The sequence below is a fragment of the Acromyrmex echinatior genome, chromosome 10 (assembly GCF_024713525.1).
Source record: "Acromyrmex echinatior isolate Ae372 chromosome 10, ASM2471352v2, whole genome shotgun sequence".
NCBI lineage: Eukaryota > Metazoa > Arthropoda > Insecta > Hymenoptera > Formicidae > Acromyrmex > Acromyrmex echinatior.
Genome location: NC_141861.1, coordinates 4,071,373 through 4,098,314, shown reverse-complemented (window position 1 = coordinate 4,098,314; position 26,942 = coordinate 4,071,373). Strand labels below are relative to the sequence as shown.

Genomic DNA, 26,942 nt, shown 5'->3' with positions numbered 1-26,942 from the left:
TCTTCTAAAATTTTTACATTTAAATATTGCCCAATTGTGTTTATTATTATATCTATTAATAATGCAAAGGTAAAAACGCATATTCAAAAGTCGTGCCATAATACTTATACATAGCAAAATTACTTGCCTTGCTTTGCTTTTTCGAAACGATCATTCTTTATTAACATCAAACGTTTCCAAAAATCGTAGCAAAGAGCTTTGTTTCTATAAATAAGAAGTAATAGTGGCTAGTATAATCACTACAATCGTCGGGATCTTGTAACACCTAATAACGTAGGTACGTAAAAAAAATATTTTATAGTAAATATCCATTAACGTAATTAGATCACTTTTACACAAAAATAATAAATATACTGTTAAACTAATCAATATTTACATACTATTTTTGTATATAAGAATTCTTTTTTTTCAAAAATTATTGATTTAAATTTTAAATTATTGATAAATTTTAATTGAATATGTTCTTTAAGCATAGCGCTATTACAACTTTTGTATTCTGCATTTTTACTTAGAAATTGCTTTTTATAATTAAACAAACAATAATTTAATATATTTTTGTAATTATTTGCAAAAAATCTTAACACAACAGTCATTTAAAATTAACACATTTATGATGTCCACAATAAATTATATGAATATAACATATATACATTATATATGTGATTTTTTTTTCAGGATTACCATTCGTTTGTGTTGAAATTATATAAAACTAAACTCAGCCTTGAACATGATACTCACTGCTATTGTTTAATATGCTTAATTCGCTTAATTAACACTACGGTCACGTTAGTTGTTTTGACGCAGAGACGCATTTCCACATTTGTTATACTTTGCGGTATTACATTCACACTTCTCTGATGAACGCGAAGCTACGTTTTTATAAATACAAGGTACACATGTGTTTAAGTTCTATTAAAATATTAAACATTAAATTAAAATAGGATCATCTGTCTATATATATATATATATATATTAATTAATTATATTTTTAAAAATAATATTTTTTATATATAAGAAAAATAAAAAGTTCTAATTTTATCAAATAAATTTTATCAAATAAAAAATTTTAATTTTATCAAATTATAGTTTATTATTTTTAAGCATAAATTGCTTAAATTTAAGTTACATACTAAACTGATACAATCCGAATATGAAAATCGATACCAGAATACAATTAGCATTATTCAAGTAACAAGACAGTAAATTTATAATAATAATGACGTATAAGAGACTTTCATTTTATGTTTGTTGTGAATTTTTAATAAAAAGAAATCTATCAATAATATTTAAAAGAAATTTAAACTAATTCTTTTATTTTTTCAGAATGCTGACATGCAAAATTATCTACATTGTTTTTGCATTCGTCGCAATAGACGCCGTTGCCATTCAAGACGCAAATCTGAATGATAAGGAAATAAATTATCGGCTACCTAATCACACAAAACCTCTATTCTATGATCTTAAATTGAACCCGCATCTTACGTCAGACAACTTTACATTCGATGGCGAAGTACTCGTCCATATCGAAATTTTGAACCAGACAAGAACTATCACACTGCATACAAAGAAGCTGATAATAGATGAAAACGCATCTTTTCTGAAAACTAACACTGGATTTGACTTTTACGTTCCCACTATATATAACAGTAACAATATAACTGAATTTTTAACTCTTGGTTTTGCCAAGGAACTATCTATTGGACATTATATTTTATATCTGAAATTTGCTGGTATATTGAACGATAGATCGTATGGATTCTACCGAAGTTCTTATGTTAATAATACAAAAGATATAGTGTAAGTATGAAATCATTCATTATCGGTTTCTGAATTATATATAAAAAATAAATTAATAAACAAAATCTTAGTACTTTATATAAGTAAATACTTTATAAATAAATAAATTTTAATAATAAAACTATACAATAAAAATAAATCATTGTCTTTAAAAATATAATATAATAACAGTTGAAATTTTAACAGATGGTTTGCCGGGACAAATTTCATGGCAACTTACGCACGTGCTGCTTTTCCCTGTTGGGATGAACCGGCATTGAAGGCCTCTTTTAAGATTGCCATCAAACATCATCGTAATTACACGGCTATTTCGAACATGCCGATTTCCGAAGAATCGGAAATCGACGAGAGTGACGGAAAGATATGGACACATTTTGAAGAATCGCCCGTCATATCAACGTATCTAGTCAGTTTCCTAATCTTCGATCTTCGTAATATAAGCAATTCCGATGGAACCATCAACGTCTGGAGCAGAGGCAGTGTAATTTCCTCAGCAAGTTTCGCCCACGAAGTCGCGCAGAAAGCGGCGATCGAATTGGAACGTTACACCAACAGTTCCGTTCGGTTGGCCAAAATCGATCATGTTGCGCTTCCTGACAGATATGTTATTGGATACAATAAGGGCATGGAAAGTTGGGGGCTTATCACTTACAAGTAATGTCATGATACGTGCGTAGAAATGCAATAACGTTTACAGAAAAATAAGATATGGCAATACATCAAATATCAGTGATGTGATATCTCATAAATGCTTGTATGAATTGAAAAATCTATTTATATATTAGGTGTTGGAATTAATTCGTAGCGTTTTACAAGTGATGGGAAGTACTTTCATTAATGTATTTTTTAATGCTCATGTGAAATAAATAACATTCTTTCATTAAAAAACGCTACGAATTAATTCCAACACCTAATATGAAATCATATTACATTAATTTTGTACAGTTAAAAACTCTTATATCATAACGCTTTAGAAAAATAGAATATTTTATAGACGTGTATTATTCTGCAATATCGCAAATTTTGTTTATATATAAAATATTACATTTGCAAAAATATTTTTTGTCCTCGCTTTGATGATGTTATATATTTTTACATATTTTCATATATAAAAAATAGTCGATACAGATGATATAAAATAACGTATCAAATTATTTTAGAATATTTGTGAAACGAACTTTTATATACGTTTGGTATATACATTACAATTATATTATCTATAGGGAAGCTACAATATTATACAATGAAGAGGGAAGTTCAATCAACGAATTGTATAGAATTGCAAATAATATCATTCATCAATCGAGCCATCAATGGTTTGGTAATGTTGTTAGTCCTTCCTGGTGGACTTACATATGGATGAATGAAGGACTTGCGGAATATTTCAAATATTACACTACTGATAAGGTAAAAATTTAATAATAAAGTTCACAAATGCATTTTATTTTATTTCACAATCAAACATTGTTTTGAAAATATATCACTGTACATCTCTTTATCTAATAGTTTTCGTAAAATATATGATTTTCTTCTAAGAAAACAAAAATATCAGAATTAGAGCATATCATAATTTTTAAATATAATATACATAAATATTAAGTAGATTTTTTTTTACATTTAGATTTATAAAGATTGGCGAGTTATGGATTTTTTAATTATGGAAACGCTAAATTCAATCCTATTTTTGGATAGTTTAGAATACACACAACCTCTTAATTTGGAGCCTAATACTATTGAAGAAATTAAATTTAAATTTTCTCCATTAAAAAATCAAAAAGGTGAAATATTAAATAATAACTACAGATTACTCAAATTTAAAATTATCTTATAAAAAAGTCGCGAATCCTTCCTTAAAAAATACGATTGTCATTTCAGCTTCTCTACTTTTAAGAATGCTTTCACATTGTCTCTCTGATGATGTATTCCACACAGGGCTCATCAGATATCTTAATAAGCAGTTAGTAAAGTATTATATTATAATTTTATACAAAAATGAATACATTTATAAAATATATTTTCAATTAGGCTATTAAATTACTATTATTTAAATAATAATAGAAGCCATTAATACACAATATATAGCTAACAATTGTCTAACACATTATAACAAATAAAAATTTATATTGTTTTATTATGTATAATTGTACGTTGTGTTTTAATATATATACATATATATATATATATATATATATATATATATATATATATATATATATATATATATTACAAACATATCATATATGATGCAAAATATGTTGTACATTAGAATGTTATGTGTATTATGGCTTTTCTTAGGCAATATCTCATAAAATTATTATAAAAGTTATAATAATGCTACAATATAATAGGTAATCTATAAACTCAATGTATATCTATAAAAAAAATTATTAGCAAGTACGGCGCAGCTAAGCCTGAAGATTTATGGGCTGCTTTGCAAGATGCATTTGATGAATCAGCGGTATCTCAAAACAAATTCAAAATTCAAGAAGTAATGGATACCTGGATAGAACAGAAAGGATATCCCCTTATTACAGTAATTAGAGATCAACATACTGGAAAGATAAAGATTACACAGAAATATTTTCAACCATACGAAAAAATAAGTGTACGTAAGAACCTCATTAACATAGATATTACGAATATAAAGTGGTGGGTACCAATAAATTTTGCAACTCGCACCGATCCAAATTTTTCATCAACCTTAGCAACGCATTGGTTGTCGCCAAAAGCTGAAGAACTCGTAATCGATGGTATCGACCCACAAGATTGGATTATCATAAATGTTCAACAAACTGGTAAGATTTACATGGTTTTATAAAAGATTATTTAGATATTAATTCAAAAATTCAATATTTGATAATATATAAATTTAAATTATACTAAAATTTTAGGTTTTTACCGTGTGAATTATGACACAATAAATTGGTTGAAAATTGCTGATTATCTGAATTCTGAGAATTATACAAAAATACATGTACTGAATCGCGCACGGATAATTAACGATGCGATTTACCTTATGTTCACGGATAAATTAGATCCCAGAATTTTTATGGACCTTACAAAATATTTACGACGTGAAACGGATTATGTAGTATGGTTCTCACTATTTAAAATTTTAAGAGACGCAACCAAATATTTTGCTTATAATGGAGGAGGTGAATTGCTTAAGGTAAATTATAATATTACATATAATAAAATGCAAGAATAATTAAAAAACCTGTACAAGAATTATTAAGAAATGTTTCAGATAATATATAGAACATTAAATTAATTAATAAATGCAATCATTACTGATTTTAAAACCCATTGATATATAAAACTGTTACATAACATATTATCATTTTAATAATACATATTCCTATTTTATTATAGTAATTGATTAAAATGCTCTATATTTAATTTATAGTACGAATGTATTATAAAATTGATCAAATTTATATAATTATAGTCATACATTTTGGACTTGATAAACAATATAGTAGAAACTATAGGTACACAAGAGCATCCGAATGACGATTACTTCACGAAATTCACGAGAAATGCAATTCTTGAAGATGCGTGCGTTTTTGATCATCCTGCATGCTTAAATAAAGCCTATACTCAATTAATTGATTATTTAAAAAATTCAACAATATTTTCAAATAGGTAAATACAAAATATTACATATATAAGGAAAGAAAAACAAATAATATGTAATACATTTATTTGCTAAAAGTAAATAATATTGAGAATAATTCTTTTTTATATACATTTCTAAAAATTCTGCTTTAGAACTTCATTTCATACGAAAAGATGGATATTTTGTAATGGTATAAAACAAGCGAATGAAACTATTTGGAACAAATTGTTATATTTGTACACAAACTTGTCTGAACAAACATTATACTGTCTGGGACACTCTAGAAACCCGACTATTATCGAGAAATTTTTAAATATGACTGTATCTGAAGATGCACCAATTGCGAAAAATGATATTCATCGTATTATTTATTCCGTATTAAATGGAGGTTTTCCAAATGTCGATGTCGTCATGGATTTTATTATGAATCACTGGGATAAACTTACAACTATGTAATAATCTTATTATATTATCTAATGTTTTAAAAATTGCATATTTTCTTTTAATCACAAAATTCTATAACACATTAAATTTTTTATTACAGCGTTGATCCAGTGGATTTAGTGTATGATATTAGTTGGAGTATTGTATCCAGGAAACAAATCCAAAAGGTATAGATTTTGCATAAAAAATTATATAAAAAATATATAATGTTATATGTATATATGTATAAATATTTTTATTTTTAAAAAAGAAATTTATAAAAAATAATAGTATATTTTTTAAATATGTATTTTTTAAATATATTTTATAAATATATATTTTTTTGTGGCTAGTATATCATATATATATATATATATATATATATATATATATATATATATATATAAAATAATGTTTTCTATGCAAAAATATAATTACAATATTTCTTTTCAGATAAAAGCACTTTTAGATAAACTTGGAATGGAAGTACCACAAATCATGAAACTTCAAGAGCACAATATAGATTTGATAGAAACAATAGTAAATAAAATTCGTGTATGGTTAGTACATAAAGGTTCAAATTCATCTACAAATGTTATATTACAATAAATTCGATATTTTATCGATAACGTCACCAATAAAAATTTCATAAAGATTATTATAATTGTCAATAATATCTTGTAAATAAGATTTTTATGTACAATAATGTATTCAAAAATAATTAATACTAAATAATAGTGTAATAAAAGATAAATTTAAATATATAGTTGATGATAACTAATAAATCTATCTAGCATAATTAACAATGATTTTATCAGACTATTAGTAACATTTCAGTAATTAGATATAAGTAGCCGGTAAATATTCGAATGCTATCGAACTTATAAGTGTTAGATACACATTTGTGATTTAATTATGTACCGCAATGTATCGTATCGGGTATTGGGTTGATATAATAAGTTCGAAATAACGTCAAATGCAACCACATCAACATATTCAAATTGATAATCGTGATATTTTTCTATTCTTTAACTGTTCATTAGAAAAAAAAATTTGTTTGGTAGGTCCACGCTATAAAATGTCAGTTAACATTTTTAGAAAGAAAATTTTTTAAATCACGTAATTTAAAAAATCGCATGATATTAAAAATAATTTTTTCATCCACCATGTGATTTTATAATTATCGAATTTTAAAGAATGATAAAAATAGAAGAAAAAAACACATTATCGTGTAACTTTTCAAATTACATGATTCTAAAAAATCATGTACTGATTTGGATCCGTTACTGATTTACTTGTCTTAATTACATGATTCCGACTTATGTGACTTCATAACGTGATTTTTTTCAGTAAAATAATTAGATCTTATCTGATATCAGAGTATCAAGAAATAAAATTAATATTTATACATTAAACTTTTATCTTATTTTGAAAATATTTTCTAATAAACATTTGATCATGCTTCATAAGAAAGAGAAATTGTAAAGTCACAAACAAAGTAATCAAGTTTATATTTTTGTATTATATTCGCTATTCATCATTATCAGAAGAGGTATATCACTTTATCATAATATACGTTATACAGTAAGAAGTATTGCGTCAAATGCAATTTTCTACATTTATATTTATAATAGAGAACAGAGATTATCGCGATAAATGCACTGTTGTCATTCGTAATGTTATATATGTTATATGTATGAGTACATAGATAACAGATAAAAGAAGAAAACCAGTTATGACAAGTAATAGGGATTTCCAGTGTAGTCAGTTTCTTAATTAAAATAAAACTATATTATTACATTCTAAACACAAAACAATTTTAAATAAAACAATTTTGTATTGTTATGAGCGGAATTATAAAATCTTTGATTATCACATAAATGTGCGCGCATACATGTTTTAAAATATACAAACAGCATCATCATAATTATATTTATAATATAATTATGTATGATATAAATATATTTATAATACATGTGTCATAATTCTATAAATTCATTATAATTTCTTATAATAGTTGCTTACAAAAAAAATCATTATTAGGCATATATCTTTCAAATTAAAAACATATTTTAGAAATAAAACAAAATAAATTCGTTTTAAATACATTTAAAAGAATCCGAGCAAATTTTAGCATTATTTATAAATGTACTATATTTTACTATCAAATATTATGTATTGCGTTGACATTTATTTTGTTACAAGTGTATTCTATTTTATGAAAAGATATATTATTTGTCAGACTTTGATATTATCTCAAAGATAAGGTTAGTGCAGATTTTAATTAATAAAATATAAAACTTGATTTGTATGTTTATTTAATATAATTTTTTAAATTATGATTTTTCACAAGGCAGTTATGAAATTTTAATACAATCGTACAATTTGATTAATATAATTAAATGATTTCGCGATTCTGATTTATAATAATTTATTAATAATAATTAATAATATTAATTACATAATTTATTAATTATGTAATTTATTCAAGACTTTTGCTTTTTCATAAAATATTATAAATCTTATAAGATATCAAGAATAATTTTAAAGATGTTAAAGATATATGAGAATTATTTGATAAAGTTGTATCTCTACACAAAAATTGCATTATATATATATATATACTATAGATCATCGATATAAATTAATTTGAGAATAACTTGCTGCAAACACAATTATAGTGATACAATTAGTAATAATAAATCTTGCAAGTTCTAATCTATAATATCTTGTTGGCACTCTCTCGTATTTTTTCTAGATATTTAATTATTAATTTGTTCTAATACGTGACGTTTTGTGCAAGCAAAGATACATTTGATAACATAGTTTATATGAAAAAATTACAGCATCGTCATTGACAAACCAGTGATAAGATATCAATATATTATAGATAATCTCTCGGTAACAAAAACCAAAACGTATTTAATAAGGTCTCATTTGATCAAGAACTATTCGTGCAAATTGTTTATGTGCTGTGAAAATCGGATACATCTATTGTCTGCGATAAATGTGTGACCACAAATCTTTATACCATAATTATTTTGTTTAAAGGTTGAAATATTAGGAAAAGTGGTGAAATAGTTATTTGGTGACGTCATTTTATTGTGGATATAATAAACTTTTTTGCTTTTACAGACAAAATTACGAACATTTATAACATTGTGAATTAAAATATAAACCATGAAAAAACAACAATATTAGCCATAAATGGGATGACACTTTTAGTAAAGGTAAATATAATTAACTTTTAAGTAGTTGAAATTTTTCTATTTTCGAAAGACTATTGTGTTAATGACATATGTTTACTGTAAAAAATTTTAAAAGCATTAAATCTCGGGTAGCTCGTTTCATTTAATTTAATACGTTTATGCATAGATCTGCTCAAAAAGTAAGTAAAGTTTTAATATTTTGTCAGGTTATTTTTTTTTGTAATAAATAATTAAGGCAAATTGTATTTAAGTAAAATACAAGGTAAATATTTATGCGACATACTTGATTAAGTTACTAAAACTAAATAAAAAAATTTATGTATTCACGGATATAATGTGTCCACGAATATCTTCATACAGTTCGAAATTCACGAAAAATTATGCAATCCTTTCAGATGAGGATCTCGCGGGAATATTTGTTCCTTTGCACCCTAATCACATTACTCTGCGGAAACGTAGCACACAATTCCCCTCTTTATGATGGTAATTCTACCTATTTTATATTTAATATACACATATTTTGTCACATCGATTAATCTTTCAAAAAATATTTATAAAAAAGTTGAAACGTATACCTATATAATACTAATACATAAAATTGTGTGGTTTTGCATTTTATATGAACAAACATGCATTCTCTTCAATATTTGTCTATCAATATATGTCCGTGTTCCAAAATAAATTTGAATTTTACAAGATTATATGTATAAAATGTTAGTGTTATTAATTAAAATTAAATACTTACATAAACTCATAATAAACTCATGTAAACTAATAATAAAAAATATTATTTATCTATATAACAGCTATAAGCACATTTTTAAATTGATGCACGCGATTACTAATTCTAGCTAATTTTGTGTGACAATTTTGCAATGTATCATTTTTTTAAATTGTTTCGTATATGCAGCTTTAAGATAATTTACGTAATTTTCTAGGTACATTTATGCGAAATCTGGATATCTCACAAAATGACTCCATCGACTATAGACTACCAACAAACATTAAACCCCTTTCGTACGAGATTATGTTGAATCCAGATTTTAATAATTTTACATTTATGGGAGTAGCAAAAATTGTTGCTGTAGTACAAAATTCAACTGACACTATTACGCTGCACGTGGGAAACATCAAAATTGAAAAATTGTCTCTTAATACATTCGCGATAGATTCTACATCTAATTTTCCGACTTCGTATGACAATATTACTGAAAAGTTTACTATTACCCTTCCCCGATTACTTCTAGTAAATATGAATATGACAATTAGCTTTGAGTACAGTGGAATCCTATCCGACAACATGATCGGATTTTATAAGAGTTCTTATTTCGATGAAAATGGAAAGCTTAGGTAAGTGATATGTCAATGTATATGTTTTATATCAATAAAAGAAATAATAAAAAGAATATAATAAAAGAATATAAATATATCCCAGTAAATGTCATGATGTTTTCTAATAAGAATGTCTGCTTAAAACTAGATGGCTAGCTGCAACACAATTTGAATCGACATACGCGAGACATGCCTTCCCATGCTTCGACGAGCCGAGTTTTAAGGCAAATTTTACGATAAGAATAGCAAGAGATGATAATTATACGACTATCTCTAATATGCCATTGGTAAAGTCTGAAAAATTGTAAGTGTCAAAAAAGTGTCAAAAAGTTTAATTGTCGATATATTTTCATTCCTGAATTTTTTTGCTTTAATACATATGTGATACATTTGCTTTTAAGAAAACCTGATGGCAAAACCTGGGATGTTTTTGACCAAAGCAACTTAATGTCTACATACTTAGTGGCCTTTGTGATTGCGGAATTCGTTCAAATGGAAAACGATACAAATTCATTTAAATTTGGAGTATGGTCCAAACCGTCCACCATCAATCAGACTAACTATGCGTTAAAAATCGGCACTGCAGCTCTCGATTTGTTTAGTGAAAAATTTAATCAAAGTTATACATTTCCTAAAATGGACATGGTGGCCATTCCTGACTTTGATGCCGGAGCTATGGAAAATTGGGGATTGGTAACATATCGCGAGAGCCGAATGCTGTACGATGAGAAAGAATCATCGGTGTTAGCTCAGCAGGATGTGGCTTCCGTAGTCGCTCACGAACTCACGCATATGTGGTTCGGAAATTTAGTAACACCAGAATGGTGGAGCTACCTTTGGCTTAGCGAAGCATTTGCCTCATATTTTGAATACTTCGGTACCGCACTGGTAAGATTGAAGATTTTATTGTTATATAATCATCGAATATAGTTAAAATATAATTTTGAAAAGAAAATCGAGATTTATATAAATGTCATAAATTTAATTAATTTTTTTTACAAAATTTAATTTTGCTCCATGTAATCCATGTAATCATACATTACATTAACATTTTTAAAAATAAATGATTGATTCACCTCGACATCCATAATAATATCAAAAAATATTTTAAAAAATCTTATTTTTACACAAAATTTTTTACATTATTTTACAAAAATTCAATTAATAAATTTTGCTTTTGTATTCTAACACTTTTATTTGTTATAGCTCGAGGATACATGGAACATGGCGGAACAATTCGTGGTAGATCAACATCAACCTGCATTAATGGCGGATAGTCTTGAATCTTCTCTTCCAATGACTCGGGACGTTTTTAGTACATCGCAAATCGAAGAAATGGCAGATACTATTACCTATTTCAAAGGAGCCAGTATTCTACGTATGATGAGTCACGTATTTGGAAACGAAATTTTCGAAGAAGCATTGCGCAGCTATATAAAAAACAAGTAAGTACAGTAAACTATTATCATATTTTAGAAAAATTTATTTATTTATTAAAAGATATTCGATTTTAAAATATTTATTGAAAAAATTGCATAACTTATAAAATCAGAAATAGCTTGTAAGAACAACTATTTTAATTAAATATACAAATCATTTTTTTTAATTTAGTGCCTTTATTATTAAATTAATCGTAACATATATTATTTTTTACGCAAGAAATTGATTTATTACTACTCGATTACATATTGTATAGATTAAAATCATTTTAAATCACAATTATCTCATAATAATCTCTTAATATCTCTTTCCCTTAATGCGGTTGAGGGATTATACAAACATAATACATCTTTTAGCAAAGAGAAAGGATTGGGCCATCCAGACACTTTATGGGAAGCAATAAAGTCAAGTTTCAATATTGATGTAAAAACAATAATGGATTCTTGGACTACAAAAGCCGGATACCCCGTTGTAACAATCGCAATTAATGACAACGGTATACTAAATATTACTCAAGAACGCTTTCTTCTGAGAAATTTGAATGAGACTTCTATCGATACCATTTGGTATGTCCCAATCACGTTTACTACACAAACAGATCCAGATTTCGATGACACGATTCCAAAATTTTGGATAGCTTCCAAAAGATCCACCGCTTATTACGAAATTAATCCGGAAGACTGGATTATATTCAACATTCAATCATCAGGTTAGTATAGAATAGTGTTTTTAACTGCACAAGAATAACATACAGAGCTATAAATGAATAGTAATATTTAATACACGTTATTTTATTAGTCAGTTATACTATTATATTATTGTATGTTAATTATTAAATTGTTATTAATTGATAAAATATATTATATTAAAAAAGATACTTTAACAAAATAATTTTGTATATATGTTAAAAATATTAAACAAAAACTTTTAGAATTTAAATCTTAATGCACTCAATTGGGTCATTTGTGTCCTATGCATTTCTTTTGTTTGAAATATTAGGAGCAATAAGTAATTACAATATTTATTGTAAGTTATAACATTTATATACAATTTATTATTATATATACTTATTGAAATCTTTCTTAAAGGTGTTATGGTATATGTAAAAATCACTTAATAATTATATATTTAATAATTGTATATTTATAAAAGTATTAGGTGTTGGAATTAATTCGTAGCGTTTTTTAATGAAAGAATGTTATTTATTTCACATGAGCATTAAAAAATACATTAATGAAAGTACTTCCCATCACTTGTAAAACGCTACGAATTAATTCCAACACCTAATAATATAATTAATCCGAGACACGAACGACGCATTATGTGTTGTAATGAATCGGAAAATCATCATGTATTAAGGATTAATGTCATAAGTTCTAAGAAAACTTACATTTTATATAAAAATTACTTAAATACTTATTGATAATTATTGTTAATTTTGATATTTTTATTACAGGTTTTTATCGTGTAAATTATGACAGCCGTAGATGGCAAAATATTTTCAATGTCTTGAAACACGGCAACTTGGATGATATTCATGTATTAAATAGAGCCGGCATTGTAGACGATCTATTAAATCTGGGTAGAGCAAAATATCTAGATTATTATACGATTTTCGAAGGATTGAGTTATCTTAAAAGGGAAACTAATTATCTGCCCTTTAAAGCAGCATTCAATGGTTTCGAATATCTAAATAGGCGATTTACAGGACATGAATTGCAACATTCTTTTGTCAAGGTTTATTTTTGTTAATTACAGAGCACTAATTTGCATACATAATTAAACGAACTTATCTTAATTATAACAGAAATTCTCAACTATTTACATTGTCTGTCATACCAATTTTTTTGAATAATTTGCAATTTCTTTTTTTATAAAATTATTTAAATGCATATTCAAGCAATTAGAATTCTAAGATATTTGTATAAATTCAAGTAAAAAATATAACAAATCTGTTATACATATTATTACATTATCATTTTACATATATTACATTATTATTTTATAACAATATTTATTTTATATTTCTTTTCTAGATCTATATCTTATCTCTTATCGATGGCATAAACACTCAACTAGGATATGAGGATAAGGAATACGATGATAGATTAACAGTTTTGTTACGACAAGAGGTGAATAATTGGCTCTGTAAGCTTGACAATGACGAATGTATAAACAATTATGCAAAGAAATACAAAAAATGGAAAGAAGATGCTACTGCTCGGTAAGAAACATTCTGTCATTTTTATTGAGATCTCCATAATGTATACATATAAAATAAAATATAATAAAATGTAGTATTCAAGTAGTCTCTAAATATCTTTATAAGATGTGTGTGTGGTGTGGGTATGTATTATATATGTTAAATTGTTTAATATTCAATAGTATCAAACCGAACGAAAGACCCACAGCGTATTACGTAGCCATAAGACACGGAACTTTTGAAGATTGGGATTTTTTGTGGAATGAGTATGTTCATTCCAATTATGCGACCGACAAAATGGTGATCTTAAAGGCTTTGGGATACAGTCAAAATACCACCATCTTAGAAAAGTAAGGTTTGAAATATACGCTGAAATGTGATTGAACTATCGCTACCACTTAATGTATAGAAGTATTATTGTTTAAGATAGCAAAATAAAGAGATATATATGATACTTATTACAGATAACAAGTTATCTAGAAACAGCTTAAATGTTTTCTAATTAATTGATATAATTAAAAATGTTTATTAATAATACACAAGTAATTTAAATTTTTTAACAATCCTTGGTAGCGTTAATTTGGCCTATATAGTTGTAGCTGTAATTCCGATAAAAGAAAATAGCACTATGATAAAGTTTAAGCAAATATTTTATGTACGCTACATAATATTTTCTTATAAAATTAATTTCTATTATTTTCGTGTAGATATCTGAACTCTGCCATTAGCAGTTATAGTACCAGCCGAATTCGCAAACAGGACAGTACAAGCGTCTTTGCAGCTGTTTATAACTCTGGCCTCCTTGGCGCAGAATATGTTCTTGACTTTGTGGAAAAATATCATCAACAGATGGAAGAATAGTAAGTTATTTTTATAATGCAGTAATTTTATACAATATTAATTCATAAAGAAAAACAGAATATAAGTACTTAATATTTTAATCACATAAATAAACGTGAGGTGTAATATTTTAATAGTGTACCTGCATATTAAAATGCATTACACATAACATATTCTTTAAAATATATTTGTTCAAGTTATTTTGGGCTTTACAAAATGTTATTTAAACGATATCAACGGATGTATAAAAAAAATCATTTCATTTCGTTGATTTATATACATGCAACTTTTAGCTACGGAGGACAGAGTACAATAGCCGCAATCCTCAATGGAGCATCACAGCATTTCTCTACCGAAAATTTAGTAAACAAATTCGAAAAATTCATAAACGCTCACAAAACAAACTTCGCGTCGATTCAAAAATCTCTGGAGTACTCCTTAAAAGTCGCTAAATATGAATTAGATTGGTATAATTCCTATTCGGCATCTATAACTCAATGGCTGCAAACATACGACAACTTAAGATTTCGTCTACCCAACAATATAATTCCTACACATTACTTCATTTCTCTTACGCCTCATCTCAATGAGAATTTTACCTTCGATGGAAAAGTGACGATCAAAGCCGATGTTATACAACCAACAAATCAGATTATTTTACATTTGTCGGAAATTGAACCTGACGAAGTAATCGTGAAAGCCAATCAGACAGAAGTAAAAAAATTAAAGGAAAAATTCGTAGATCGATATGAATTCTACGTTATATATCTCACAACAGAACTAACTACTGGAACGAAATTGAACATCAAAATCAAATACACAGGTCATTTGAATGCTGAGCTTCATGGCTTTTACAAAAGTTCTTATGTGAGTGAAAGAGGAACTAGGTAATGTTGAATATTATTATTATATTATTTATTCAATTTGTGTCAAGCAAGTTATCATTCGATATTTTCTTGAATATTCTTTCTATTTCAAGAAATTCGCGTTTATAAAAAATCCTGAGAAAAATTTCTAAAAACTAATATATTTACTATTATTTATTATAATTTATTTCATGTTAATGATAATTTTACAATAACGCCTTAACAATAATTTAATTTTAAGTTATCATTTTCACCAAATAGATTTAAAAAATTAGAGGAGACAAGATATAAGAAGTGTAAAGAAATATTTTTTTATATTTTATTATATTTTCTTTTTGTTTGTAAAATAACTCTGGTATTTACGCCGCGCGGAAATTTACATCACAGCAGTCAGAAAAAATAGAAGAAGTAGGGGTAATTTGCACACAACTATTCTCTCTCTATTATATGCTTTTATATTATATTAGTATTCTTACAATTTTTGTTCTTTACTGTTATTATTAATGAAATTACTGTTAGTTGAACCAATATGTAGTAAATAGCGCAATCATATATCATTACCTACATAAAATGATTATTATAGATATTGCAATAATGGTTATTTGGTGATATATAAGTGTAGAGAGATAGTAAAGAATAGAGTATAGCAAAATATAAGTGCTTAGTTCTTATATTCTTTGTTCATCTTAATGTCATGTATATACGGCATTTTTAGCAAACAGAATTTATTCAAAGCATATAAAGTGCGCGGATTGAATTCCATTATCTAGTGCATTAAATGCAATAGAGCATTATAATATTACATGTACCTCATATCGTAACACTTGTAATATATGCAAAATATTATAATAATTAATATCTATTATATATATATATATATATATACACACACATAATTATCATTCATATTTATCATTCTTGTTCCTTGATAAAACTTTGTAAACACATTTTATTATGTCATTTTACGTCTTATTTCTAAGCATTATTTGTAAGTTTATCATGAGCCATACATTTTACCTAATAGTCATATATCCCACCTCTATAGACAGTACAAAGTTTTTACTGGTATAGTTCATTTAGCATAAATATGTAATACTAATAGATTAAGTTTTTGTTAGATGCGGCGTATATATCGGAGTTACATTGACAAAAATTTTTACATTAAAAATCAAATGTTAAATGTTTGATGTACTAGATGGCTTGCAGCTTCGCACATGGAACCCGTTAGCGCCAGAAAAATGTTCCCTTGCTTTGATGAACCAGCAATGAAAGCGTACTTCACTATTCAAGTTATCGTACAAGAAAATGGTTACAAACCTATCAGTAATACGGCGATACAAGTGCAAAGGATAATGTATGCATAATGTATTTCTTAAAAAGAATTTAATTGGATCTTTTTCTTATAATTTTGCATCATCAATTGCAAACACACACACACATTTTATTTTAATATTATTATTATTTTTTTTATCTCTAGTAGAACAGAGAATAAAATCTGATTAATAAATATTAATATGAATAAAATATTAATATTAATATCTCTTTTGAAAAATGTGCTTTAAATATGTTGTGTGTGTTTTTGGAATATTTTTTGGAATTTATTAAAAAATATTACAGTATTAACAATAGAAAACATTATAAGTACGTTTGCTATTTTGAGAACAAAAAATTACATGTCTATTATAAATCTCATTGAAATACAAAAATTAAAATGAATTCTTAAAAAAATGTTGCAGCGATGGTGGTATATCATACACCTTTTTCAAATCAGTACCGATGTCGACATATTTAGTGGCAGTTCTCGTTTCCGATTTCGAGTCTAAATCTAACCAAACTAATGGAATTGAATTATCTGTATACGCACGTCCCAACGCCATCAATCAAACCGATTACGCTCTATCTGTAATGTCTCAATTGATAAATTTCTACGAAACGACATACAAGCAAAAATATCCACTTCCAAAACTCTATATGGCTGCACTGCCCGATTTCGGAGCAGGAGCAATGGAGAATTGGGGCCTTTTAACATACAGGGAAACGAGTATGTTATATGATGAGAATCATTCGCCGATCACAAACAAACAAGATATCAGAAACGTGATTGCTCATGAAATCTCCCATCAATGGTTCGGAAATTTGGTCAGTCCTCTGTGGTGGAAGTATGTGTGGTTGAATGAGGGATTTGCTAGATACTTCGAATATCACGCTCCAGCTCGTGTACGTAATTAATACACTCCGCCAATGTAATGCCAATTTATGATTACACTTGAAATTTAAATTTTTAATACATATAGAATTTTTCTAAGAATTAAAGAAAGATTTAGAATTTTTTTAGACTGCAAATACGTCAATTACAATCTTCTCTGTACATGTATATATCTTTCTACATTTTAATATTATATAATAATGAAATAAATACCAAAATAAAAATATTGCGCATTACTTAAGTGTTTCTTTAAGTAATAAATTTATTATTTACATTCCAGGCGTTTAATGACGAGACATTGGAATCGCAATTTGTTGTTGACCAAGTACATTCTGCTTTCAAAGCAGACAGTTCTTCCTCTACACATCCCATGAGTCACGATGTAGCAACTAACCGTGAAATTCAGAGTATATTTGACTCAATCACTTATAACAAAGGTGGTAGTATATTGAGAATGATCGAAAAAACATATGGAATTGACGTGTTCAACGATGCATTAATTGACTATCTTAATAAACGGTATTTAACAATAATATCTTTCTTATAATAAATATTTTATTAACAAATTGAACGTTTTCCATTTTTAATTGATAATTGTCAAACGTTTACTGAATTAATTGTTGTACATTAATTATGTACAAGTTTCAGTCATAGATAAATATAGCTAAATAAATGTTTGTTTAGAAATTGTAAAATGTAATTAATATTTTCATATCTTTAATTATTTGCATAAACATATTATCAGCTAAATTTAAATATCATTACGGCATAAAAGAAATTTTAAATTAACTGAATAGGTTTAATATGTTAAATGTTAATATGTTATATGTTTAATATATTAATATGTTTAATAAGTTTTTAATGTAGTTAAATTTTAGCAAAAAAACAAATTTAATACTTAAGATATAACAATTAAAAATTTTATTTTTTAAACGGATATTTTTATTAGGAAGAATAAATCACTTTTTAATTAATTTCTTAGAAAATATGACGTTGCTACACCGGATCACTTATATGCATCACTTCAACTAAAAGTAGATGAGATAGGATTAAAAGATGATGTCAAAGTTATCTTAGACACATGGACAACTCAACCTGGCTATCCCATCGTTACTGTCTCTGTTTCAACAAACTTTATATTTTTGAAACAAAAACGATTCTTCCCTAAAGAACATGAGAATACTTTTGATGATACTATATGGCACATCCCAATTACATGGGCAGTAGTTCAAAATACTTCAGACTATTTTAATACCACGCCGAAATTTTGGTTGACAAAAAAAAGGATAATGGAAAAAAAACAATCGGACTTATCACCAGAATCACTTTTAATATTCAATAATCAGCAATCAGGTAATTATGCAAATCAAATTAAAAACTAAGACAAACCAGAAAGAATGACAAAAATATAAAAGAATATAAAAATTTTTATATTTAAAAGAATATAAAAATTTTTATATTTAATAATGTTTAATGTATGGATCTGCATTATTTGATGATATTAGTTATTTTTGTATTTACAAATATTTATATTTGTTTTTAGGTTATTATCGTGTAAATTATAACAAACAACATTGGCTGAAGCTGATTGATTATCTTAAAACCCAGGACATTCAAACAATTCACGAAATCAATCGTGCAGCATTAATTGATGATCTTATGAACCTTGCAAGAGCAGACTATATTGATTATGAAACTGTTATATCTGCTACAATGTATTTGGAAAAAGAAAATAATTATTTCCCCTGGCGTGCGTTCTTCAATAATCTGCCTTACTTAAACAATCGTTTTGTAGGGCGCGATAATGAAGACATATATAAAGTACGTATGTCACAATTATATAAATTAAATTTTATTTTAAATTGCAAATCTATTTTAAGCTTTTCAATCGTTATTCAGTTTCTTTTATGTTTATTTTTATAAGAACTTTTGTAAGCAATTCCGTAGAGAAAAATTAATATGTATGATTTTTTTTCAGAAATGGTTAACATTGTTAATAAAACAACTTTACACACGAATTGGCTTTGAAGATTACACGAGCGATGACGATCTTACTAAGATATTAAAAATACACACTCGCAATTGGGCTTGTAAATTAGATGTAGCTGATTGTAAATTCTCCGCTGCAAAATATTTCGAACAGAAACAACGTTCAGAAATGTGAGTCCAAAAACAAATTAAAATATATTCCTTTTCTTCTTTGATATAAAGCTTCTATAGTACATAATTCTGATATGTAATTACAATTAAAAAAATTAAGATATAAATAAAAATGAGATATATATATATATATATATATATATATATATATATATATATATGTGTGTGTGTGTGTGTGTGTGTATAATATCATATCAATTATATTTAAATTATTGATTTTCTTACAGAATACCGCCAAATTATCGCGATGTTGTTTACTGTACAGCCATGAGAACGGACAAGACAAATAAAAATTACGCTTTCCTCTGGAATGAGTATTTAAATAGCAATGTGGTCACAGATAAGCTTGTAATTCTTAATTCATTGGCTTGTTCAGAAAATAAAGATGTTTTAAAAACGTAAGTATGCATAATTATATTCTTTTTATTGTCTGTATGAAAAAGTTGTAAAAAATAATTGAATCAATTATTTTATAAAATATAATAATAGCATATGTTGTATAAAAATTACAAAGATACAACTTCGGTAAATTTTCTAATATTACATTTATGATGTCGTTCTATTAACTTTACGAATAACAGACAATTTATAAACTAATATTTTAAAAAATTGTAATGCTAAACTAATTATGATAACAAATTTATTTATTATTTCTTATATTAAATAAATTAAAAATTTATATAATTAAATTTATGTATTATTCTTTATATTAAATAAAGGTTGTTACGGGAGGCAGTCACAGAGAATTCACAAATACGGTATCAAGATAGTGCAAAAGTATTCTCAAGCGTTTACGATGCGAGTTTAGTTGGCGTTGAAGTTGTCATGGAAGTAATTAAAACGTATTACGATGATATACTTCACCGAAAGTAAGTAAATAACTTTGTGCAATAAAAATTCTAATACTACAATGTAATAAATACCGTTCATGTATGTGTGTGTTTACAGTTTTAATGATTCTACCAAAATCGCAAATATAGTGAACGCTTTGGCAAGTAGATTATCTACTTATGATCTCTACAATCAGGTAATTTATCATGTCATTTTAATTTAATTTTATTTAATCAAAATTGCAAGAAAAATATCTATATCAAATTTTAAAAAATTTTTATAAGAAACAATACAATTAAATAATTTTTTTGTATATATGTGATATACATTTTATTAAATATTAAATTTAAATGACAAGAAAACAATTTAATAATAAAATAAAACAAAATATTTGTAATTAATAAAGCTTTATTCAAATTTTCGTAAAAAATGTAAATTCTTTAAACTCGTTGAAATACAAAATTTTTCTGTGTTATAATTTTTATATTTTATCAAATATTTTATATAAATATTCAAATTCTTAGTAAAATATAGTTTAGAAGAATTCTTCATAATTAATCAATTAATATCTATTCAATAAAATTTTTTTTTTTATTCGCAGTACCAAAAATTACTCGATTGGCTGGTTCAAAAAGAACCAAAATTCGAGAACTCTGTCACTTCCTATTTGGCAACGGCTGAAAATGAATTTGATTGGTATGAAAGAAAAGTTCCAGGAATTTTTAAAGCATTGGACAATCTATTTCCCAATACGTACCGCTTACCAAAAACGCTCAATCCAAACCTGTATAATATATCTCTTACACCTTATATGCAAAAGGGCACTTTCACAGGGAAAGTGAAAATACACATGACAGTTCAGGAAAATACTACTTTGATAGCTCTCAATGCTCACAAACTCAACATCTTAAGTGTCAAAGTCTTCAGAAATGACTCAGAAATAAATATACAAAATTATACGACAAAACATAGCCCACAACAACTAAGAATATATTTATCCAGCTACGTACATACAAATGAAAAAATAATAGCGGAAATCCAATTTAACGGAATTCTTAATGATGAAATGACTGGATTTTATCGTAGTTCGTATGTCGATAGTGACGGAGTGCAACAGTGAGTGTAACATCCATTATTATATTATACAATAATAAATAATACATATATATCTAATATAATTTATTAAAAAAAAAATTAAAGCGTTTTGAAATCTTAGTTTTCAACTTTTTAATTGAACTGTTATTACTTATGACTTAATATAAATGTCGATGCGTAGAAGTATTTAATAATATTTATAATTAATTATACTATTATTTTTAATATTTGATTTATTAATTTTTTTCAGTTGGCTGGCTACAACACACTTTGAGCCTACGTATGCTAGACAAGCTTTCCCCTGTTTCGATGAACCAGCGTTTAAATCAAATTTCACAATTAACATTCAAAGGCTAAATAATTACACCTCGCTAAGTAATATGCCACACTTAACAGAAACTAAAGATCCAAAGTAAGTATAAATGGAAATACATTTAACAAACTTTTTATTACTACTGCATATTTCGCAGTATAATTTTCAAGTATAAAAAAGTACCTAAATCAACACAACTTTATATCATTATAATTATTTGTTATTTAGGAACGATAGATATACGTGGGACACATTCGCCACTACCAATGTCAGTATGTCAACATATTTGGTTGCATTTGTTGTCTCTAAATTTAAATCAGCGGTTGAGCCTGAGAACGTAACTCCTGAACACGTAACTTTCAACGTATGGGGTAGACCGGAAGTCGTGGCATATGGCAAATACGCTCGAAATATCAGCATAGCAGTTATTGACGTATTGCAGAATATTACGGACATTGATTATGCTTTACCTAAGCTGGATTTAATAGGAATTCCAGATTTCTCTATGGGCGCAATGGAAAACTGGGGCCTTGTTACTTTCCGGTAATAATATTACTTTTTCTTAATAATTGTTGAAATAGATATATGTTATCTTTCAAATTTAGATTTTATGTTGCTAATTTCGTATAAATAATTTAATTTTTTTATCAGCGAATATGGACTTTTCTACGACGAAAAAGAAACTACAGCTACATATGAAAAATATATAATTATCGTAATAGCACACGAACTTAGTCATATGTGGTTTGGAGATCTCGTTACTTGCGACTGGTGGGATTATATTTGGCTTAACGAAGGTTTCGCGCAATATTTCGAGTCGTTTACATCTGATCGAGTACGTGATATTTTATATTTGAAATATAACGAATCATTTTTCTTTAAAAATTCGAGAAATTAACCAACATTTAATTGTCTTTCACTTTTAAATTTTCTCAAATTTTTAAAAGAACGTGCTAGTTTACTGTGAAAAATTCAATTGTACAGTAATTTTTGTAAATAATATAAAGAATGCAGATATTATAAATAACAATATAACTATATTATAAGTAACAAATAATTTTCAAATAGTAATAATAATTTTTATCCTCTAGATATTTCCAGACTACAAGTTCATGGATCAATTCGTGGTTTACGAGGTGCATTCTGCTCTGTCACAAGATGCTTCGATTTCAGCACATCCAATGACAAATTCTGTTAAAACACCGGATCAAATAGCTGGTATTTTTGACTACGTCACTTACGGAAAATGTATGTATAATATTATATCATATAAAAATTATAATAATTAAAATATGTAATGTATAATATTAAACATATACACACTTATACAAAATATAAAATTGTTATTATGTAATAAATTATTATGTATAATTGTTATTTGAAAATTTACTATTATAAACTTATTATTCCGAAAGTAATTAAAATATCATAACGATTTTGTTTTTTAATTACAAATTACTTTATTATTAAATTAAGTAGTTTATATATGTATATGTATGATATTCAAAACATTCTTTTAAATACTTTAATATTTAATATTAAAATATTTATATATATATATTTTTTTTTATTTTAGCCGCTAGTGTTTTACGAATGATGTTTAACGCATTCGGCGAAGAAGCTCATATATTGGCACTCCGTAATTATTTAACGAAACGAAAGTATCTTACAGCACGTCCTACAGATTTATGGGAAAGTTTCGAGTCATTTGTATCGATACCAATTGGCAACAGAAACGCAAGTATCGAAGAAGTCATGAATACTTGGACAAATCAACCAGGATATCCCGTTGTGAATGCTACGTTAACTAACAATATAATAACACTTACTCAGGTACATTATATAGCTTTTATTAAGCTCTTCTCTAACGTTTTTTCACATCTATTTCTATATAATTCTATAACTTAATTTAACATGTTGTAGGAACGATTCTTGATAGACAGAAATACCTCTGGCAATGAATTTTATTGGATACCAATTGATTTATTCGTTTCATCCAACCTGAAAACGTATGCTGATGTATCTTTAGAAAACAAAACGTGGCTAGGATCAGAACCTCAAAAAATATTTATTAATTCTATTAACGACTGGTTTATCGTGAATTACAAACAAACTGGCTTCTATCGTGTTAATTATGACAATTCCTCATGGCATGCGTTAATTGACAAGCTAAATAGTGCAAATTTCGAAGATATTCATGTCTTGAACCGTGCACAAATTATAGATGATCTCTTTAACTTGGCTCGCGCTAATTATGTGGAGTATAATCTATTGATAAAAGCATTGGCATATTTGGGAAGCGAGACGAATCACTTACCTTGGAAAGCATTTTTCAACGGCCTATCATATATCTATAGAAGATTCGAACTACCGGAGGATCTAAATAAGGAGAAGAATTTCCAGGAGGATCTAAATAAATACGTTTTGAAATTATTGTCTAAAACGTACGATAATGTAGGATTCAATGATGACGATAATGATACTTATTTAAATAGGTTACATCGAGAAATGATTCTTCAATGGGCTTGCAAGTTAAATAAAGAAGAATGTATACAAAAATCTGTAGACTTATTTGCGACTTGGCGTAATAGTTCTGAAAAGTAAGATTCTAACAAATTTTGAGTAATAATTACCACATTATGACATTTGTTTTAATCCTAAATACCTGACATATTTTTCACATGTTTTCATCAATTATCTTTTCACATAAAAATTAAAAATTTTCATTTAAAAAATTTCGAATAATTGAAAATTTCATATAATTGAAAATTATATATATATATATATATTAAAAATGAAAATTTTTATTTAAAATTATCTTGGAAAATTATAATATAAAAAAATTCCAGAAAAGATTAGAATTATAAATTTTTATTTTTTTAGAGTTTAAATGAGTATGTAAAGACTAACAAATTTAATAAAGAATTAAATTATCAATGCATCTATTAACTTAATTATAAAATTAAATTATAGTTTATTTTATTGTAAAATTTATAATTTTCATCTAAAATTTTCTTGTTCATAGAATTTCACCTAATGCACGACCAGCTGTTTATTGCACCGCAATAAAAAAAGGAAATACAGATGATTGGGAATTCTTGTGGACTCAATATCTACAGGCGAATCTTCAAACAGAGAAAAAGATCATTATAAATGCACTCGGATGCTCGACAAATAAGACGGTGCTCCAAAAGTAAGTTTCCAAATGTAAAGGATGCAACAATAACATAATTTACTTAAAAAAAAAAGAAAGTTTTGTTTATAAATATAATTTTTAAATGTTAATTTAATTTTGATGTTCTTAAAATGCTTGAAATAAGTTATTTTTAAAATTAGCTTGAAAAATTAAATGAAAACTTAAAAAATTATTTTTTAACTCTTGTTAGTAAACATATTTATGACAATAAAACTAAATCTATGTCTTTTTATTTTTATATTGTAAAACTTGTTAAAATTATAATAGTCATAATAATTTTTCTAATTACTTTGATCCCCCTCCCCCCTGAGCAATTATATAATTACTTAATTTACGAACAATTTATTTAACAGTTATTTAGGAAAAGCCATTGAAAAATATGATCCTGCAAATGCCGCCATTCGTCGACAAGATGTTTCAGCGGTGTTTACTTCCGTGTACAGCGCAGGTTCAATAGGAGTAAATGTTACCATTGACTTTTTAACAACAAATATCAAAAAACTGCATCGATAGTAAGTATCATTACAGCGTTATTAATTGCAATCGTAGCAATAAAATTCTTACGCTTGTATATTTTTATTACAGTTTTGGAAAATGGGACGATATCGTAGATATATTTACTAACGTGGCATCATATGTATCAAGCGAGGATCAATATAATCAGGTATGATTCAGAATTCTTATTTAATGAATTGAAAATGGACAGAACGAAAAAGAGAAACTTAATCAAAGATTTTTTTTTACATTAATTAAATTGCTTGTCAGTATATTACAATATTAAAATATTCTACACAGCGTTATATTACTTAATATTATTATTATTATTATTTAATTATATAAAAGTACGACAGTTATAAATTAGATAATTTCGTTGAGTAATAGATTAAATAATAATAATATATTCTTCTTTTTTTCTAGATGGTATACTTTATTGAACATAATATACATCAGTATCCTTCAATCATTAGAGAGAGATTAGTTTCTGCTCTTAATATTGTAGAAACTAACTTATTCTGGTTCCAAAATAACGGTGACAAAATTAGAGAATTAATGATCGGTTCGGAATCTGGAAATAATCCTGAAAATAGTTCTACCAGATTAGGATCACTGAACGTCGTTTTTATGACTGTCATTGTTTTAATATCGTACCTTTTAAATTATTACTAAATAATTAAACTGAACAGAAGACAAAAATTGCTCTTTAGAATTTTTATCACGCAATAAAAAAATATATTCTTAATCCATGTTTTTTATTTAATGATTTGATTTGTTTTAAATCTAGAAATAATGAAATTAGATTTTATTTATATAATATTTTAGTGTATATATATAATGCAAAAAAATTGTATTTTTAATCAAGTTTTATAATTAAGTGAATAAATATAAAATGACAGAAAATAAAAATAACAATG

The 26,942-nt window shown here is 26.3% G+C and overlaps 2 protein-coding genes across 3 annotated transcripts; both read left to right on the top strand.

The window, feature by feature from the left end:
* Positions 1–681: 681 nt before the first annotated feature.
* On the top strand, positions 682–6,483 carry LOC105143827 (aminopeptidase N-like). The gene is made up of 12 exons (XM_087410376.1): positions 682–890; positions 1,324–1,797; positions 1,984–2,451; positions 3,021–3,204; positions 3,419–3,575; positions 3,673–3,754; positions 4,189–4,592; positions 4,689–4,966; positions 5,246–5,442; positions 5,569–5,868; positions 5,961–6,027; positions 6,293–6,483. Exons 2-12 carry the CDS (start codon positions 1,325–1,327, stop codon positions 6,446–6,448), a joined length of 2,766 nt encoding a protein of 921 aa, XP_087266502.1. The 5' UTR covers positions 682–890; position 1,324; the 3' UTR covers positions 6,449–6,483.
* Positions 6,293–26,940, top strand: LOC105143833 (putative aminopeptidase-2). 2 transcript variants are annotated; one of them, XM_087410369.1, is made up of 33 exons: positions 6,293–6,399; positions 8,975–9,069; positions 9,444–9,531; positions 9,987–10,398; positions 10,529–10,684; positions 10,782–11,268; positions 11,587–11,825; positions 12,177–12,529; positions 13,277–13,557; positions 13,857–14,044; positions 14,206–14,373; positions 14,731–14,883; positions 15,157–15,750; positions 16,925–17,083; positions 17,466–17,946; positions 18,216–18,454; positions 18,918–19,288; positions 19,479–19,756; positions 19,914–20,095; positions 20,323–20,493; positions 20,815–20,964; positions 21,044–21,122; positions 21,528–22,042; positions 22,272–22,433; positions 22,563–22,877; positions 22,986–23,169; positions 23,426–23,582; positions 23,911–24,167; positions 24,258–24,934; positions 25,360–25,527; positions 25,884–26,042; positions 26,116–26,194; positions 26,449–26,940. In XM_087410369.1, the coding sequence occupies exons 2-33, from the start codon at positions 9,052–9,054 to the stop codon at positions 26,695–26,697; spliced, it is 8,169 nt and encodes a 2,722-aa protein (XP_087266495.1). In that variant the 5' UTR covers positions 6,293–6,399; positions 8,975–9,051; the 3' UTR covers positions 26,698–26,940. The 2 variants fall into 2 exon arrangements, with proteins under 2 accessions (XP_087266495.1, XP_087266496.1); XM_087410370.1 differs by lacking the exon at positions 6,293–6,399 and adding an exon at positions 8,769–8,848.
* Positions 26,941–26,942: the final 2 nt, after the last annotated feature.